We start from the raw sequence: 16,350 nt of genomic DNA, 5'->3' as shown, positions 1-16,350 counted from the left end.
TTGTCTAAGAAACGGGTCCTCGAAACTTTCGGAAGGGAGCTGAAGTAGAAGAAGCAGAGGAAATCTGACCTAGCTCTGCTCTCTCTGCCTTCTGGGCATTTCAGCCACACACCCCAGGACAGAAATTGGGGCTGACCTTTACAGCAATCCCTGACAGATTATCCTTCGGACTCCACCTAAACCCTGCGGGGAGGCAGGCACGAGTGTTTTACCTGTGTGCAGCCTTGCACAGAGGCATTGTGTGCTTCTGTCATTCGAAAAACCGGTTTTGGGGCGCTGCCAGAGCCTGGATCCCAGCCTAGATGTCACCAGGCCCCATGATTTCAGGGTCTGGGAAGCCCTTGCTCCAAATCTGACCGCAGCACCTTCCTCACAGCTGCACAAAAGCCACCCTTTAGTCTCAGCAGAACAAGTTTCTTGTGTCGTCCAGGGCTTGAAACACAAATGTTGCTCCTGGATCCCTGGGGCGCTGCACTGAGGAATGTCCTGCTCTGATGCTGATGGGGATCCCATTCCCCGCTTGTGTAGGTCTCTCGGCTTTGTTGGAGCTACATGGTCACCCAGTAAGGCTGAATGCCTGGAGAAATGCACTGGTGGACGGGGGGGTGACATTGCTTGCCCACCTCTCGCAGAGGTTTTCCACGTGTCTCTTTTTGCAAGGCAGTTGCAGGAGCTCCGGCATCCACTGCCCCATGCTCTGTCAGCAGCTTTCTCCCCCGCGTCTACCCACTTACTGCCCTGTCCCTTGGCCTCTGGACTCGCTGGTGCCTTGCAGCATCACGGTGCATTTCCCTGCCACTCTGTCTTCAGCCGGGGGTCACGCAGTTAATCCTGACCCCACATCACAGCCGCTTCTGCATGTGGGTAATTGAAAATGCCAGAATTCCCTGCTGACCCTCTTATAATAAAAGCAGTTCCCAGTCCGGTAACCTGACACTCCAGGGACCAAGATCTGTCAGAAAGGCTCTGAGGAGATGCTGGAAAACTCCCAGCTGTTCACCTCTTTTTTTCCCTGGATAATTTCAAAATGTTCCTGAGGAGAGGCCATGGGCCGGGTTGGCTTTGCTCTCGCTCTGTCATGACTGTTTTCCAGAGCAAATGTTGACTCTGTCTGACATGACATGGGTTAGCGGTATTAAAGTGATCAGAGATAGGGGTTTTGCTGCCTGTAACCTGACTCTTGCAGCTAAGCCAGAGAGGGAGTGGAGACCCTTTGATTACAGCGGGACCTCAACAGCCCTGACCCGCTGGCAGCAAGGAGTGCAAGACCGAGTCCTGCAGGCCTGGCAGGTGAAGGAGGCAGGGGGCTAAGTGCAAACTGGGGGGGCAGATTGCAACTGGCAGTGCTTCAAACGGTTCCCCACGTCGTGAAAGAGAAGCTGGAGGAAGGTCCTGGGGTCCTCTGGCAGGTGGTCCAGGGGCTGCAGTGACACACTCTGTCCCCCCCCCCCCCCCCCCGCCAGAAAAAAGGCCAAAAGGTAGTGGTGGGATAGGCAGGGAGGTCACTTTGGGCTCTCTAGAGAACAAGGCATAAAACCATGGAGAAAAATGGGCTTATTTAGTTCTCGTTCACCCCATGCAGTTCTTCATTCTGTGATGCCCCCTTGCTGCTTTTTGTCAGTTTTATCATGAATTGCCCCAAGCTTTACACAGCGGTTTCACCAGTTGCACTGATTTCAGATGCATCTAGGATCTCTCACCCTGCTCCCTGGGTTATAGGGAATGCAGAACAGCTCCGAAGCAGCCTGGGCCCAGAGGTGTTTGCTTTGACCCTGCAAGAAGTGAAGGCAGCCGTTCAAAACACAGTGCTCTTCTCCCCATTGGACCTGTTGGCTTCTTTGATTTTAGTCCTAGTTTTTTCCAGCTCCAATGTGTTTGGTTTACAAGTCAAAATACACTTTTCTTAAGGCAGTTGGGGCTTCAAAAGTCATGCTCCTGTATCAGCATTAGAGACAAGACTGTGCTCTCCCCGTCACCCACATCCTTCTAGAAGGGTTGCGCATACAGCGTAAAGGCACAGAAAAAAACGGCACTTGTCCCTCTCTTGGGCTTGCCGTTAGGAAAGGCGAAAGAATGAAAATCCTTCTTGCAGAGGTGAAGCAAGACTGAAGATACACAACAGAAAGGGAATAGCAGCTCTGCACGAGTCTTTTGAGGACTGGACTGAGCCAAAGAAGCATCATGTTGGATGCACTCAGAGGGATATCAGACCTGAGCGAGGAGGTGGATGCTGTCTCTGTAGTTCAGGGAGACGGTTGCTGGCTTCAGAGATCAATTTGGGGGTTATATTTGAAAAGGAGGTTCACAAAATTGGAAGAGGTTCAGAAAAGAGTTATCAGATTGATCTGTGGGCTGATAAATTGGTGAAGCACTCAAAAAACTCACCATACTTAGGTAATAGAAAAGAAGATGGAAAGAAAATGTTATGATCTTTCATTTCTTCCATAGGGACAAAACTCCTTCTTAGCTTAGCTAGCAAAAGCAGACAAGATCCAGCATTTGGAAAGCCATACATTTCAACCTGAAAATAATGTGTGCACTTTAGAACAGAGTAAGTAACCATGAGGAAAGCTTCCCAAGAGACGCGGTGGGCTCTTCATCATTGCAGTCTTTAAAGAAAACTGGATGTCTACGTGTAACACATGCACAGGGTCAGCCACAAACATTTCAGCTGTATTTAAATCACTGCCTGGATTCTGGCAGTGGCCAGCCATGTGCAGATGTTCAGGCCTGGATGTTATGGAAGTTTTTTTGCAATTTGCTGCAAAATCAACATGTTCTTGCAATGTCTCATCAAGCTGCCCTGGGTTTTGCAGTCGGCATGACCTTCTTTGGGGTATTGCTGCACTTTGCATGTACCTATTTCTCTCAGAAAACTCGGATTTCTTTCCTTTTTTGTTTTCTTCCCTTTCCTTCTTTCCCTTAGTGTTTTTATCATTTTCAGCAGGTAGAGCAAAAAGAAGTAACTATTAGGTATGAAAGTCAAATACCGGCTATAGCAAGCTGAAGACTGAGCAATGGTACCAACATATAACTTTGTACATACCTCAGGTTAAGCCAATTTTTAATTAAAGTATTGAAAATCTCCTGTGGAGGGACCAGGAATGGTTAAGCCACCTCTGCTATCATGGAGCTATGCCAGGCAGGGTTTCAGTTTTGACACTGAGCTTTGCAGAGACTGCAAAGACTGCTTAAGCGACCTGCGAGGCTGGTGGGCATGGAGCTGGCTGGGTCCTTGCCCATGGAGGTATTAGCTTGCCGGCCGTAGCATCCTCGCCGAACAGCTCCATCACAATAAAACCTGGACGTGCTTTCAAACGAGGATAAAAATCTGTAAAGAGATTCACAGCCACTAATGCATTAAATAAGGATCCCTTTTCTCAGCAAACTGTTATTTCTTAGTTATCTGGACATACCTGGTAGAGAGCAGTGAGAGAGGCTCTGCCCCATTCACGCATCCTCAGGGGACTGACACAGAAATTTTTTTCCGGTTCACACATCCTTCAGCAGTAATTCCAGGTCGGGAAGCAGAGCCAAGTCCTCGTCTCAGCTTCCTCTGCCCAGCACTGTTATGGACTCCAGATGCAGGACTGAGGGACAGGGAGGCTTTGCTGCGGTGCCTGAGGGTAGCGCATCTCTGTTACGGATTGTAAGCGAACGCTGGAAGAACTTGAGTCCCACAGTCAGGGACCAGACCAAAATTTTGGGATTAGTCTTTAGGAGAAATGGTTTTTGAAAAGTTGAATGTGCCTCAACTAGAGTCACTGGGAGGCAGGACAAGGAGGGAACTATTTTACAGTAATGGGACAGAGCAGGATTGTTTTTTATAACCAAAAATTCTTCTTTTCTTATTTCTGGAATGGGAATGGAACCGATCAATACAGACTAACAGATACTAATATAAAGAGAGTCTTATCTGGGGAAACCCCATCCTGGCAGGTTTCAAAGACGTGGCTAAACAAAGCTAAAGCTGCCCTGATCTGGGGTTGGGGATAATCCTGCTGTGAGCAGGTTGGACTAGGGACTTCAGCGGTCCCATCCCACCAGTGCTGCCGAGATTCGGTGCTGCTGGGAGCTGAGAGGAGCTGAAAGGTACGGAGAAAGCACGGGCACACAATTGGAGGCACACAAGCCTCTAGGTTCATCTTTTTTTTTTCCCAGTAAGGTCCCTTGAACTTCAGCTCCACATAAATTAGGCACCTAGACTAAGCTGATTAGCTAGGCCAGAAGCACTGTCCTGAGACAGACCGAAGCATCGTGGTGCCTAGGTCACGTCTGTCTCGCTGGCAGACTTTGGAGCATGACTATAGTACAAAACACAGACAGAAAAAAAGTAGAGTCCTCTCCTTTCCTGTTATTCTTTGGTTAGATTAGAGCACCCGCTCAGGGTGCCTTTCAGACCCACCTTGATGCTGGCGAGACTTTAACTCGTGCGTGTGAGTGAATCATTACCCTCTGCGCAGTATACGCAGCGGTTAAACATTCAATGGGCTGAACAGCCTCGTGGCTCTGGTATTTCTCTTGCTAAATCGAGGTGTGACTTTCGGTTCCTGCCCCACTGGATGTCTGAGAGTTTTCTGGGAAATAGCCAGTCAACAGGACGTAGGATCCAGGTCTTTCCAAGTAGGTGCCCGAAGTATCACGCTGGTGCAGTCAAGCTTCTCCGCTGTGCAGCAGCGTTTGAGAGCTCTTCGGGCTGCGGTTCTCCCTGATCAGCTCCAGTTTTCAGCCTGTTGGGTTAAGTTAGACTGCAGAAGACCCAAGCCCCAGCGTAGACAAGGGGCTGGCTGTGCTCGTTGGGATCAAAACCGTGACAGTACTCCTAGCATCTCACCCGTGCTTCTGCCCAGAGAGGCTATAATGTGACAGATGGTCATCGTCTCTCCCGCTTGCGTTCTGGTTTTGTTACAGCAGGGGACAGGTCACCTACCCTTTTATGCCAGTGGGTTTTCATTAAGTGTATTTTACACTCCAGCAGTGGTTTTGGCTTCGTTTATGTCTCCAGCAATTTGGAGAAGCCACAGGACTCCACTAAGAATTATCCAAAGAATCCGAGGCAGCACCGGATGAACAAGAGGATTTGGAAAAGTCTGGGCCTTTCAAGGACAGGAATGATTCATTTTACCTCCAAGCGATGTGAGGTTTGAGGGTTTCAGTCAAGAAAAGGCGGTTTCCCTCCACTGTGGAAATGCAGCTTTATTTATTTTTTGAATCCTGCATGCACACACCCGGAGGCACCATCAGGATCCCGTCTGCGTGTACGTTCACGTGGGTGACATCAAACGTGAGGGCTGGGATGCCCCAAATCCCATCTGCTTTGTGTGTCACGGCGTAGGTCCCTTTCCGAAGATCCCTTTTCCCCGTTCATAGCAACTCAAACACCCTCATGGGATAAGGGAGAACCAAGCAAACCAGCGATAAAGGAGTGTCGTTGGTGCTGGGCGAAGCCTGGACCTGGAAAGGATCGCTGAAGCTCCGTTTCTTTTGTCGCAAGGGAACAAAGAGGAGTCACCGATTGTGGAACAAGGTGACCGATCCCACAGGGCCGGGTTAAATGCTGCCAGGGAATATTTGGTTTTAGCAGCCAGGCTGTGCTCTGGGAGGTGCTGCAAAGATCTTGGCTCAAAGCAGGCTGGCAGAACAGAGACTTTTTTTTTTTCGCTCCTTTTTTCAGTGTGTTGTGTCTTTGCTTTGAAATATTCAGAAACCCAATGGAGGGAACCTGCGTATAGTTTGTGCAGAAACAACAGTTCAGGAAAGTCAGCTTAAATACTCTGAGATTTTTGCCATCAGGAAGTCTTTGCTCAGCTGAATTCATCGTGTGTCACAAGGTGTAAATCTCCGGCAGTTTTTTTTCTGCTGTGTTTGTCACTCCACGGTGTCCCATAGCAGAAAAGCTCTTTCTACACCACAGTTTAGACTGGTACCCAAAGGTCCCTGACACTTTTGTCGGAGCTGGAGCAGACCCTGCGATGAGAGTGTCACCAGGTACCACTAAGCCAGTTTGGATGTTCTTTATGTTCACTTTAACTGAATTAACTCCTGTTTTCATCTCCTTCCTTTATAACTATTATATTACATGCATTAAACACTGCTGCGGGACCAAGCTCCTAAGCACAGTCTCTGTCTCTGAAAGTTCTCAGTTAAATTAGGGAAGACAGGCAGGGAGTGAAAACCAGACAGGATGGCTATCCTCATTTTCCAGGTAGAAAACGGCAGTGCGGAGGGATAATGTGTATTTATGCATGGACTGAGAGGCAGAGCAGAGAACTGCAATCAGGGCCTTCCCAACTTGGAAGCAGCGAAGAGTCAGAAACTCACAATTCATCACGCAACTTTCTAGCTGACTCGGAAGAAGCTGCTCTGTTCCAGGGGATGAAAGCTGCCGGATACCATCTGTCTGAGCATTCGTGCACTTATCTGGCCGGAAGCTTTTACCAGTGACTAGACTTCAGAAAGTCGCTCTGAGGTCTGGCCAACTCCACTAAGCTGCTTTAAAAATCAGACTCGCGGTTCCAGCACATCTCCTAATTCACAAGCAGGGTCCAGAGCCTCTTCCTGTACAAGCTATTGCACTGACCTGTGATGAAGACCATGTTTTATAGTGTTGCAGCCTACTGAGCTCTATTAGTAAGAGGAAAGCATGTGCAGCACTGTCTGTCACAAGCTCACATGGCATTGCGTGGAGCGGCTCAGGATTTGATAGCATCTGTGGTGGCATTTTGAAGGTGCCCTGAAACGTGTTGCATCCAGATCAGATGAGTGGGGAGCCCACCTCATCTGTTTGCTCCCTTTTCTTGAGCTATACGAGGGCAGGTTCACCGAGGACACAGGATCCTTGGTCATGGCTGATCACAGGTGACTCACACGCAAAGGGCTGTAGCTGTTACCTTTTTTAACTTGCTCAATGTGGCCTGGAGAAGCCGGAGAGACGTTGCAGAAGCTGTGCACTCTCAGGTTGGCGTGCAGGGCGCGTGCGTGGGAGAGGAGCATCCCAGGAACCTCACTCCTACCCAGAGGGACCTGCAGCCGAGGGGCTTCTCCAGCGCTTACAGTGAGCAGTGCAAGCTCAGCCACTGAAGCTGTATCTCAGTCATGGGATGGGGCCACATCCCAGCTGTGTGCTGGGACAGGTCTGGATGTGCACCACCCCTGTCCTGGCATAGCCTAGATGACTGTGGGATCCGTTCCCACACAGTTCAGCTGTCCAGGAAGAGCCCACAGACTGTGTCCCTGTCTCAGGCCAATCCCAAACTTTTCCTCATGCTTCTCTGCTGCAGGGCAATCTGGAGCCTGGTCGCATCATCATTCCCAGGTCTTCTTCCACAGAGAGAGAAATGTTTTGGGGGGATTGCAGGTGTCCTATGAAGTCTGTACTGATGAGGAAACATCAAGCTCTGACAAGAGCTGACAAGAACTAGAAATATTAAGTGTTTTATCTTAACACCAGCATGACAAATTCATCCCAGAAGTTTGTAAATATGGGCTCTGAGGCTGTAGGATTGGGACAGTGAGGAGAGAAGGAAGCTTTACTGTATGCCATAGAGCTAGGGAAGATCTGAGATGACACAGAGAGTTTCAGACTGGTGAGTAACAAGACTGCGTCTCAGAAGACTTGGCTTGACTAGAAATAGATGGGGGGATTTGAGTTTGGGATGAGGGGATGCTTGAGTAACAGAGCGTGTGAAGACTTTGGCACAAGTATCTGTTCTTTGCTCTCATTCAGTTTTAGGAAGGGCTGGACAAACCCAGACATCTCCATTAGCTTGCTGAGGCTGACACGTATTTTACCTTGCTGCATGGCTGGGGAAGCCAGGGCAGGTGAAAGGAAATGGTGCAGCATGGCAGCAGGTCTTGTGCTGCTCTTGCTGTTCCCACACCCGGCCCCTAATGCCCTTGACCCACACGTGGTACACCTCCTCGGAGCGGCACTGGTCTGGTTGACTCAATCCAGCAAATTCATAAATAAGTGAAGAGACAAAGAGAGTGGATCAGGAAGATGTGCTCTGGTGGTATGAGAGTGATGGGGAAGCTTTCTCACCACCGCTGTCCACCTTTCCCACCCGCCGAGGGTTCCCCTCTGCCCCGAAGCCGCCAGTGCAGTGAGTCGGATCTGGCAGGCTTGCCAGGGCTAACTGTGCTGGAGTTAGTTCTCTCCAAGGCTGGGTTGAAACAGGTTGAGGTCGCCAAGGCTGGACTGGCATCAACTGAGGTTTGAGGTGGCCTCAGTAGAGACCATGTTGGCAGTGCCACCAGCTGCCTGGGCACGGGGTAGGCAAGGACGCACGCTCATCTCGCCAGTCTCGGGCTCGAGGCAAATGCCTGCATTGCTGTGGCATCTTTGCTGTCGACACCTGAGCTGACCGGATTAAAACCAGACCAGGGTGCTCGTGCAGCTCCACCAGGTCTGGAGCAAGCAGAATGGGACCCGCTCAGGGTTTCCCAGGGAGGTGGCAGCTCCGTGCTGTGAGCTCCCTGCCCCATCTGCTTGCCAGCACGGGTCCCTGGAGGACAGCTTTCCTGCAGTGTAGGACCAGCTAAGACGGCAATGTCCCTACCTGGCCGTGTGTCAAGCCGGGTAGGCAACGCAGGGGGTGGGCAGCTGGCAGGGTTGTCCGAGGAGCTGCTGCGAGGTCCCGTTGTGCTCGGTGGGACAAGCGGCGTCTGGGGGGGGGTGTTACTTCCAGGGCACTCTGACAAGGCAGCGGACTCGCCATTGTCAGCATGTCAGGTCAGGTTTGCGTTGCCTGCTCAGGCTGCCCAATGCACCTCCCTTGATGGGCACGTGCAGCTCGCAGACCCAGCACACCACGGCGGAGAGGAGCTGCTTGCTTCCAGTATCTGCCTGTGCCTTATGCATCCCCTTTATGCAAATGCTGAAGTGCAAACCTCCCTACTTCCCTATGGGAAGCAAGGACGATTGCGTATTGCTGGGCTGGTAGCACTTTTCCAGAGGAACAAGGCTGTGTTTGCTCCAACCCCGGGCTCATTTCGCCTGGGAAAGGAATGATCTCTTTCCAGCTTTCCTGCCAGAGATGCTGCCCTACTTTGTTCCTAATTACACACTCGTGGTGAACAGTGGGAATGTTCTGTCCTCTCCTGACTGCTTTCTCCAAACAGCAAAAGCCTGGATCTCCTAACCCCTGGGCAGCCTTGGCAGTGCTGGAAGTGAATTCAGTAGCTCCATATAGCTTTAACACCCACCTTCCTGTCCCCAAGCCATAGGATGTGGGTCCTGTCTGTGCAAGCATCTGACTGAGACCTGTCTCTCTCTCTCTCTCTCTCTCTTCCAGCTCCTTCTGCTGTGTCCATCATGCATCAGGTCAGCCGCACTGTGGACAGCATCACCCTCTCGTGGTCTCAGCCCGACCAACCCAACGGCGTCATCCTGGATTATGAGCTGCAATACTATGAGAAGGTACTACAGGACCTCAGCAGAGTCCAGCTGTGGGGTCCATAAGGGCGGAGGTGGTGCAAAGTTTTGCCTGAGGACATTGCTTTTCTTGTTGCCGTGGGTTGCAGTGGCTGTTAACCCTTCAGAGCCCAGTAATGGGTGCAATGACCCTGTTGGCTGCTTAGATATCACAAGTATCTGTGAAAGAGAATGGAAATCCCTTGGTCTTCCTGGAGGACCTTCTGCTTCCTTCGCTTGTCCAGTGCTTGCAGCAGGTGGACCAGTTGTGGGAACCAGGGTCCAGATCCAGGGTCTAAAGTTTTCCTTTGCCTGCTGGGTCATTCGTGGGAATGGGGATGGTGGGGATGCCACAGAGCACGTGTTGGGCCAAGGTGGACCGCACTGGCTAAGTGGCTGGTCTTGGAGGTTCGGTGTCATGCTGTCAGTCAGTGCATTTATGCTAAAGGTGAGTTCGGTACCTGCATGTGGCAGCCTGAACCCCTGTAGCTGCGTGTTCTGCCAAAGAGAAGCTGGGCTGGACTCCCGTGGTGGGTACATGTTGCACTAGGGGTTTTGGGGAGGCTGATGTGCGGTGACAGAAGGGATCCCACAGCCGTGGCTCTTCAGTCCCTCTGGAACAGGCCCCTTCCACCGCCTTCCTGCCCAAGAGGGCAGAGGGATCAGCAAGCCGGGGTTGTGGCAGGGCCTTCATCCTACGGGATGGGAGGAAATCCAGGGGCTGAAGCTGCGTGGCTGCTGAGGGACTTGAAGACCATGTTGATGTTGGTGTGCGCTCCCAGAGCCTGCCAAGCTCTGTGTGGCTGCAAACTGCACCCCTGCTACCCGGAGGAGATGGGGAGTGGGGAGCAGGAGATGTCTCCTTCCAGGAATCTGCCCCCCTGCACAAGAGCTTATAAACTATATATTGAAAATTGCAAACCAACTAATTAAAAAGCTTTATGATTAAATGGAACTGAAAACATTTTCCCAGCAGTTGCCGGAAGAAATGATTAATCCCCCCCCACTGCCTGCCCGTGACCTATTTTCTCATCACCAAGAGCCAGAGGGAGAACGGGGAGGGGGAAGTTTCTTTGTAAGCTGTTAAATAGGTCCTGACCTATATTGCATAAATCACAGCCATTTATTTGACCCTTGGAAATGATCCCAGAATACGTAGCAAGATGGATGAGAAGGTGACAAGACAGATCTGGAAAGCAAGAGGGGTCCTTTCCCCGGGGACACTCTAAGTAGAGACAGAAGATCTCAGGGAGGTCATTCTGTTCCTCTTACTTTCTCTTATTCTTTCTCCCTCTGTCTTTCCTCCCCCTCTTCTCTATTTTCTGGGAGAGGCTGTAAAGAAAGAGAATTTTCGTCTGCTGTTCAAGGCCTGGCTTAGTGGCCAACCACAGGGTGAGCATCTATTTGCCACCATTTTCAGAGATTAGGGTACAGTGTGTCACTGACTGCAGGGATAAGTAGCCCGAGCTGCACTCAAGCAATGACTTAGGTGGGAGCAAGGTTGTGAGTGGAGCACAAGCCCTGCTAGAGAGGATATTGCAGGCTTGGCCCCTCGGCGTGCTGAGGAGGGGCAGTGCCACGTGCTGGTGCTGAGGCTCTTGCTGTCCCTGATATCTTAATGTCTTGGTCCATTTCTTGCTGGTGCTTTGGTGGAAGAAGAAAGGTCAGTCTTTATCTCCCGCAACCGGGATGAATGTCATTCTTGGAAGGGGTTCGTTGGCTCAAAGCTTAGGTGTATCCAGTCCAGCAGCAAATGTCAGAGGATTTATAAGTATGTGAAAAAAACGGCATAAGCAAGAACTGGAGGCCAGTACCTGGGCAATGGCAGTGAGTTTGTCTCTTTTCCAAAACGCCTCTGTGTTTGTTAGCCTTTACTCTCATAACTCTGAAGTCCCAGTCGCACACACATAGTCCGCTCTCTCAGCAATTGCCAATATCTCGTGTCTTCTTATACTTCGGATGGTCAGTCAAGAGTGCTTTGGATGCAGGATACTTTCCCTTCGATCAGTTCTGAATTTACTGTGTCTCCTCATTTACTGTACCAGCTTATCTGCGTGTTGAGGGATCATCTCAATTACAACCACAACCGCTCTTCTAATGCCTAGACACTAGTTTTGCAGGGCCGTTTGGAGAAAGCGTGACTCATCATGGACCTGGTTGCTTAGACAGCGATACTGCCATCTTCTCCACTGTCCCCTCCATCCTGTCCTTCAGGCATCCTGACTTCTGGTTTGCTCTTTCGAGTGGGGCTTCCCATGGAGTTGTCCCTCCAGGCTTCTCCATTTTTGCATTTTCAGCAATGCAGTGATGTTATTTCCTTTTCTGTCTGGTTGGCAGAATTGAATCTCACATTAATCTAGCCACTGCAGTGCTGAGTTTTGAAAATTCAAAGCCATTGACTTGATCCCTGGAAGCAATCCCAAAATGCATAGCTTTGGATCTGCTGCGGTCTTCCCCTGTTTCTCATCAACATTGCAACTGGAATCTCGGTCTGGATAGGGTGTGTGACACATCCCAGGTGTGCTCTCACTCCATTGCCAGTCTGCACAGACGTGATTTTCTTCCAAAATGTTTTATCGCAAACTGTCCCATGTGCTTCTGAATGCTCAGCAAATATCTCTGGAGCTGCTTAAATTATTTTTAGTGGGAATTTTTTCCTGTTAGAAAATTATATTTTATTAGCGTGAAAACACTTCAAATGTGAGTATAGTAGCATATGCTTCTTAGGTAAAAAGTGTTTTGGCTCTTCATTTTGAATTGATTCTCTTCTGTATAGAGACATAAAATAAATTTAAAAATTAGAAGAAGTGCATTGGTGTTAACAAAGGGAGCTGTTCACATTACCTGAAACAAAGGTATATTTTTGTTTCAATTTGGCATATCATTAACAACATTCCTATTATTAGATGTTATTAAAAATGCCTGTACAGAGGCAACATTATGATTTTCATTCCCATGTACTTAGAGCAAGTCAGTGCAGATTGTCACACAAGCACTGCACAGCATCCCTTCGCTATGGTCCTCTCCCTAATGTATTTTTTGCCTCCAAGAGGCACCAATAGACCTGGCGGTTTTTGTCTTACTAAAAAAAGAAAAAAAAAGAAAAAAAATGTTGTTTTCATTTAGAAAGGACAGAGTAGTTTCTGTTCAAGCTTGCCAAATGCATCCCAGAATGTGGGACCTGGAGACTTTCGGTGTTGCCAGTGATATCTGAGACAGTTGCGGGAATGTGCGGGATGCAAAGGGTTTCCAGGGGGAATGGTGAAGGGACAGTAAGTCTCTTGAACGGGTTTGCAAAAGGTGCAAATGTGTCTAGTTCTGCACACCCTCACGAAGGGACACACCTGAACACCCACCCAACTTGCAGAAGAGCATTTCTGTGCAAAGGCCACTTTCTGAAACTGTGCAAGGTGCATTCAGTCCATGAAAAGATCAATTAGCATTCCTCGTTAGGTGAAGCGGTTGGGCTTAGCATTTGCAGTAAGTTGCCAATTTTGCAATTGTTTGAAGACGTTCAGCTCAAACGTGTTAGGAGATGCAGGAGCCCTTTACTGTGTGGAAGCAATGCTGGCTCGCAGGGTATGGGGTGGCTGAAGGATAAGGACAGGGGAACTGTGGTGGTTGACAGCCAGTTAGTAGAGGTAGGAGTAGAGCTGGGTGTGGCCTTCACGCTGCCCATGAGTTCCCAGGGCTGGGTGTTAGCAGGGCTCGCGCCAAGGACGATTGGCAAGCGCTCCTCCCAGGCTGGCCCCTTCCTGAATGCATCCATACGGCCTGCTCCTAGCTCCCGGTGATCCCTAGTCCTGCACTTAAGCAAAGGAGAGGCTCAAGACCACCTTGCATTCAGCAGATGCTTGGCTGAGAGGGGAAGGACTCTTGTGATTTGACGTCCCCAAATGCTATTGCTAAGCGATGTTCCCTGTAAAAGGAGCTGTGGACCCCAGGATCCATCCCCAGAGCGGCCAGCGACACCCTGTTACCAGATCTGAGCAGCTCTTCCAACGCACCTGATCCCGCAGGATCAGATGTGTGTTGTGATCTGGCACCCGGCCTCGGACTAGCTTTCTACATGTGGCTCTGTTTGCTCCAGGAACTACAGCAGATTGCTGCCGTGCAGGCGCGCAGTAGAGCTGTCTGCCAAATTAAGTTGGTTGACATTTTTCTTTGGCTTTTTTTGGCTGATAAAACATGACTTTTCGGAAATAGTTTTTGCAAGTCCTTCAGGCATTTCACAAAGACTGTCCATTTTTCATGAAACCCTTTTGTTGTTGATCAGACTTGGATTTTAGCTCAGATTTGGCTCAGGGTAAGGGGAATCAGATGAGGACTCGGAATCAAACCTATCAGGAAATAAAAAGTGTGTTGTTTTGAATTAGGATTTCCAAACTCAAACCAAAAAAAGGAAAAAAAAAACATGCAGAAAACAAAGCTAGTTGGGTAGGAGAGGCAGCAAAGGGACTTTAACGTTAAGCCAGCTAGGATGCCCAGCGTCTGCAGGAGAAGCTCAGAGGAGTAAGAGGGCAGAAGCATTTAAAGTGGAAGAACAGGTTGCCAGTGGGCTGATGGCTGAGCTATATGCGAAGGGGAAAGAATGGGCTTGATAAGGGATTTACGAAACCCTTCTCAAGCAGTTAGGCTTGAGGGAAAGTGGTAGGGAAGTGTGAAGAGAGTGATTACACGGGAGTCACCCTCACCCTGCCACCGGGTGAGTGGAAACGTGTGGAAGCTCTTGCCTTGCAGGAAGGGATCACAGGAGAGCACAGGCATGAGCACACCGGACAGGCAGAGGGGAAGTTCCTGAGACAGACTGACATTAATTTCCCAGGCTACAACCCATCTCGTAAGCGTGCCCATGGCATTCAACTTAAAGTCCTCAAGGAACGGGGATGAGGTTCCCTCAAACGGCTGGACAAATGATTTTAAAACGACTATGTTGTTATGCCGTCCAAGGGCCGGAGGGGTTTCATCCATGCCTTTGGACACTAAAACTATAAACATTTCCTGACCTACTTCTTTCTTAAGCCTTGCTGGGAAAGGGCCAAGGGAGCACCAAGGCCTGATTAGACAAACAAGGCAATCAGATTTGAGTGTGCTCATCTTTTCTTGATCTTTTTTGTCTGTGTATCTGTACTTGATCTTTTTATAATCATGATTCTACTGTGCAAACAAAACAGTGATACTCAGCCACCTTCAGTGCCTGGCCCGAAGGGATAAAGATGATGTAGTAGCTTTTAGAAGAGAAAACTTTGCCTGAATACTGCTAAGAGTGGAGTCTCCCAGGCTTTTTTAGAGCTGCTTTGCATTTACCCTGCATAATGATGCCCCATCGGTGTTCCAAGCCTCTGAGCTTGACTGCGCGTATAGAAAAACACCTTCCTACCAGCCTGCTCTCTTACCAGCCACCCACACCAGACTACTGCTCAATGAAGAACTTAATAGAAGAAGAAATCAGCTCCGTGAATGTTGTCTTCTGACTGCTTTCCAGCTGTGAGGCAAGCAATCTGCACAGGTCCAGGACAAAAGTGTGATCTAGCTTGCAAATCCCAGTGCACGTGTGATTCTACTGCAGCTTGACAACTGCTCGAGAAAGCACCGGGCTCTCCTACAAACATGAACAGAGCGTTGGTTCTCCGAACCAGTTATTAAGGAAAGGCTCCAGCTCTATTCTCAGAAGTGGATGAACATGAAAGCAAAGGCACCAGATGGTACCAGTGTGCAAGAAAGAAAGGAAAGGAGACCAGCTGTCCCCAAAGGCAGGCTCCATCATTTATTGGTGCTCCAGTAGCTGAGGAGGCTGAGACAAGTGCAGGACACAGACCCTTCTAGGTGAAGCGTGTACAAAGCTGAGTTCAGGCTCTCCGTTGAATTCTGCTTCGTTTTTGCCTGCAGACAGCCAAAGCAGCATGAGAGAGCAACAGACAGCACAAGAAGAAATCTCCCCCCAGAACGGAGTTTCACAGCTGAGATGAGACAAAGCCAATCCCTCCTGTGACTCGTCCCACTTGCTGGGATTGCTCAAGGGGTGTGTGTGACTTCTGTCTCCCAAGTGTTTTCTCTGCCGGTCCCTGCCTAGTTCACATGAGAGATGAGGTTGTCTCACCAGGCTGGTGAGTATGTGCAGAGTGGGAGTTCCTGAGTTTAATAAGCCCTTTGCAGTAGCTTGAAGTTAGTAGTTTTCATGGACTCTCAGGTAAACTTGCCAAATCAGATTTTGAACTGCCAGTTGCTGATCTGTTCCAGTCTGTGATCCTGCCAAGCAGCCTGACCTGCCAGACCGGAGATGTTACAGGAAAGGATGAACACTTTCAATGTAACTGCAGAGATTACATTCAAAAATTGGCCTCTGCGCCTCTTTTTATGACCGCCTACACTCACAGCTTGGCTTTCCTAAGATTTTTTTTTTCCAGGAAGATCATTCTGTTTGCACACATTGCTCTTTTGCACTGGCTTCCAGGACTTGGTAGTTGCCAGACACCGGGACACCTTTCCGCTGCTCTTAAGAAGCACCACGTTCAGTGCCTTCTTTAATCATCTTCCACTGGCCTGTTTCTCCATGCCTCTGCGGTTCGTGAGGACAGGGACTATCTATTTTGTTGTACAACGAGACCCTGGACCATCCACTGGTGCTTCTGTGTGCACAGCTACACAAATCCCAGGGGCACTGATGGTTCCACTACCTACACTGGTGTAACTCCATCACTGTCATTGACTGCTCAAGCCACATCTGTCAAACTGGACAAATATCTGCACACAAGGAGCAAGACAAAACTTTGAAAGGAGTCTCATTGCCACTTTTGAATATTAGTGTGGGTTCCTCGTTTTTTAAAACCTAACCATGGTCACTGGCAAAGCGGGAACGGGGCAGAGGGATATTAGCAGGACTTGTCTACCCCAGGTTCCAGAAATCTGTGTTCAGCTGGGCTCTACTTACAGCACAA

The 16,350-nt window shown here is 49.4% G+C and overlaps 1 protein-coding gene across 4 annotated transcripts in view; it reads left to right on the top strand.

Moving 5' to 3' along the window:
- Positions 1-16,350, top strand: part of EPHB2 (EPH receptor B2) — a 129,867-nt gene that overhangs the window by 86,250 nt on the left and 27,267 nt on the right. For all 4 annotated transcript variants that reach the window (XM_064497064.1, XM_064497063.1, XM_064497066.1 and 1 more), the window contains exon 6: positions 9,294-9,418. In XM_064497064.1, the coding sequence (XP_064353134.1) occupies positions 9,294-9,418 (125 nt within the window). The remainder of the gene's footprint in view (positions 1-9,293; positions 9,419-16,350) is intronic.

This window comes from Dromaius novaehollandiae, chromosome 24 (genome assembly GCF_036370855.1).
Source record: "Dromaius novaehollandiae isolate bDroNov1 chromosome 24, bDroNov1.hap1, whole genome shotgun sequence".
Lineage (NCBI taxonomy): Eukaryota > Metazoa > Chordata > Aves > Casuariiformes > Dromaiidae > Dromaius > Dromaius novaehollandiae.
The sequence above is the reverse complement of the archived record's forward strand: the minus strand, read 5'-3'. Positions and strand labels throughout refer to the sequence as shown.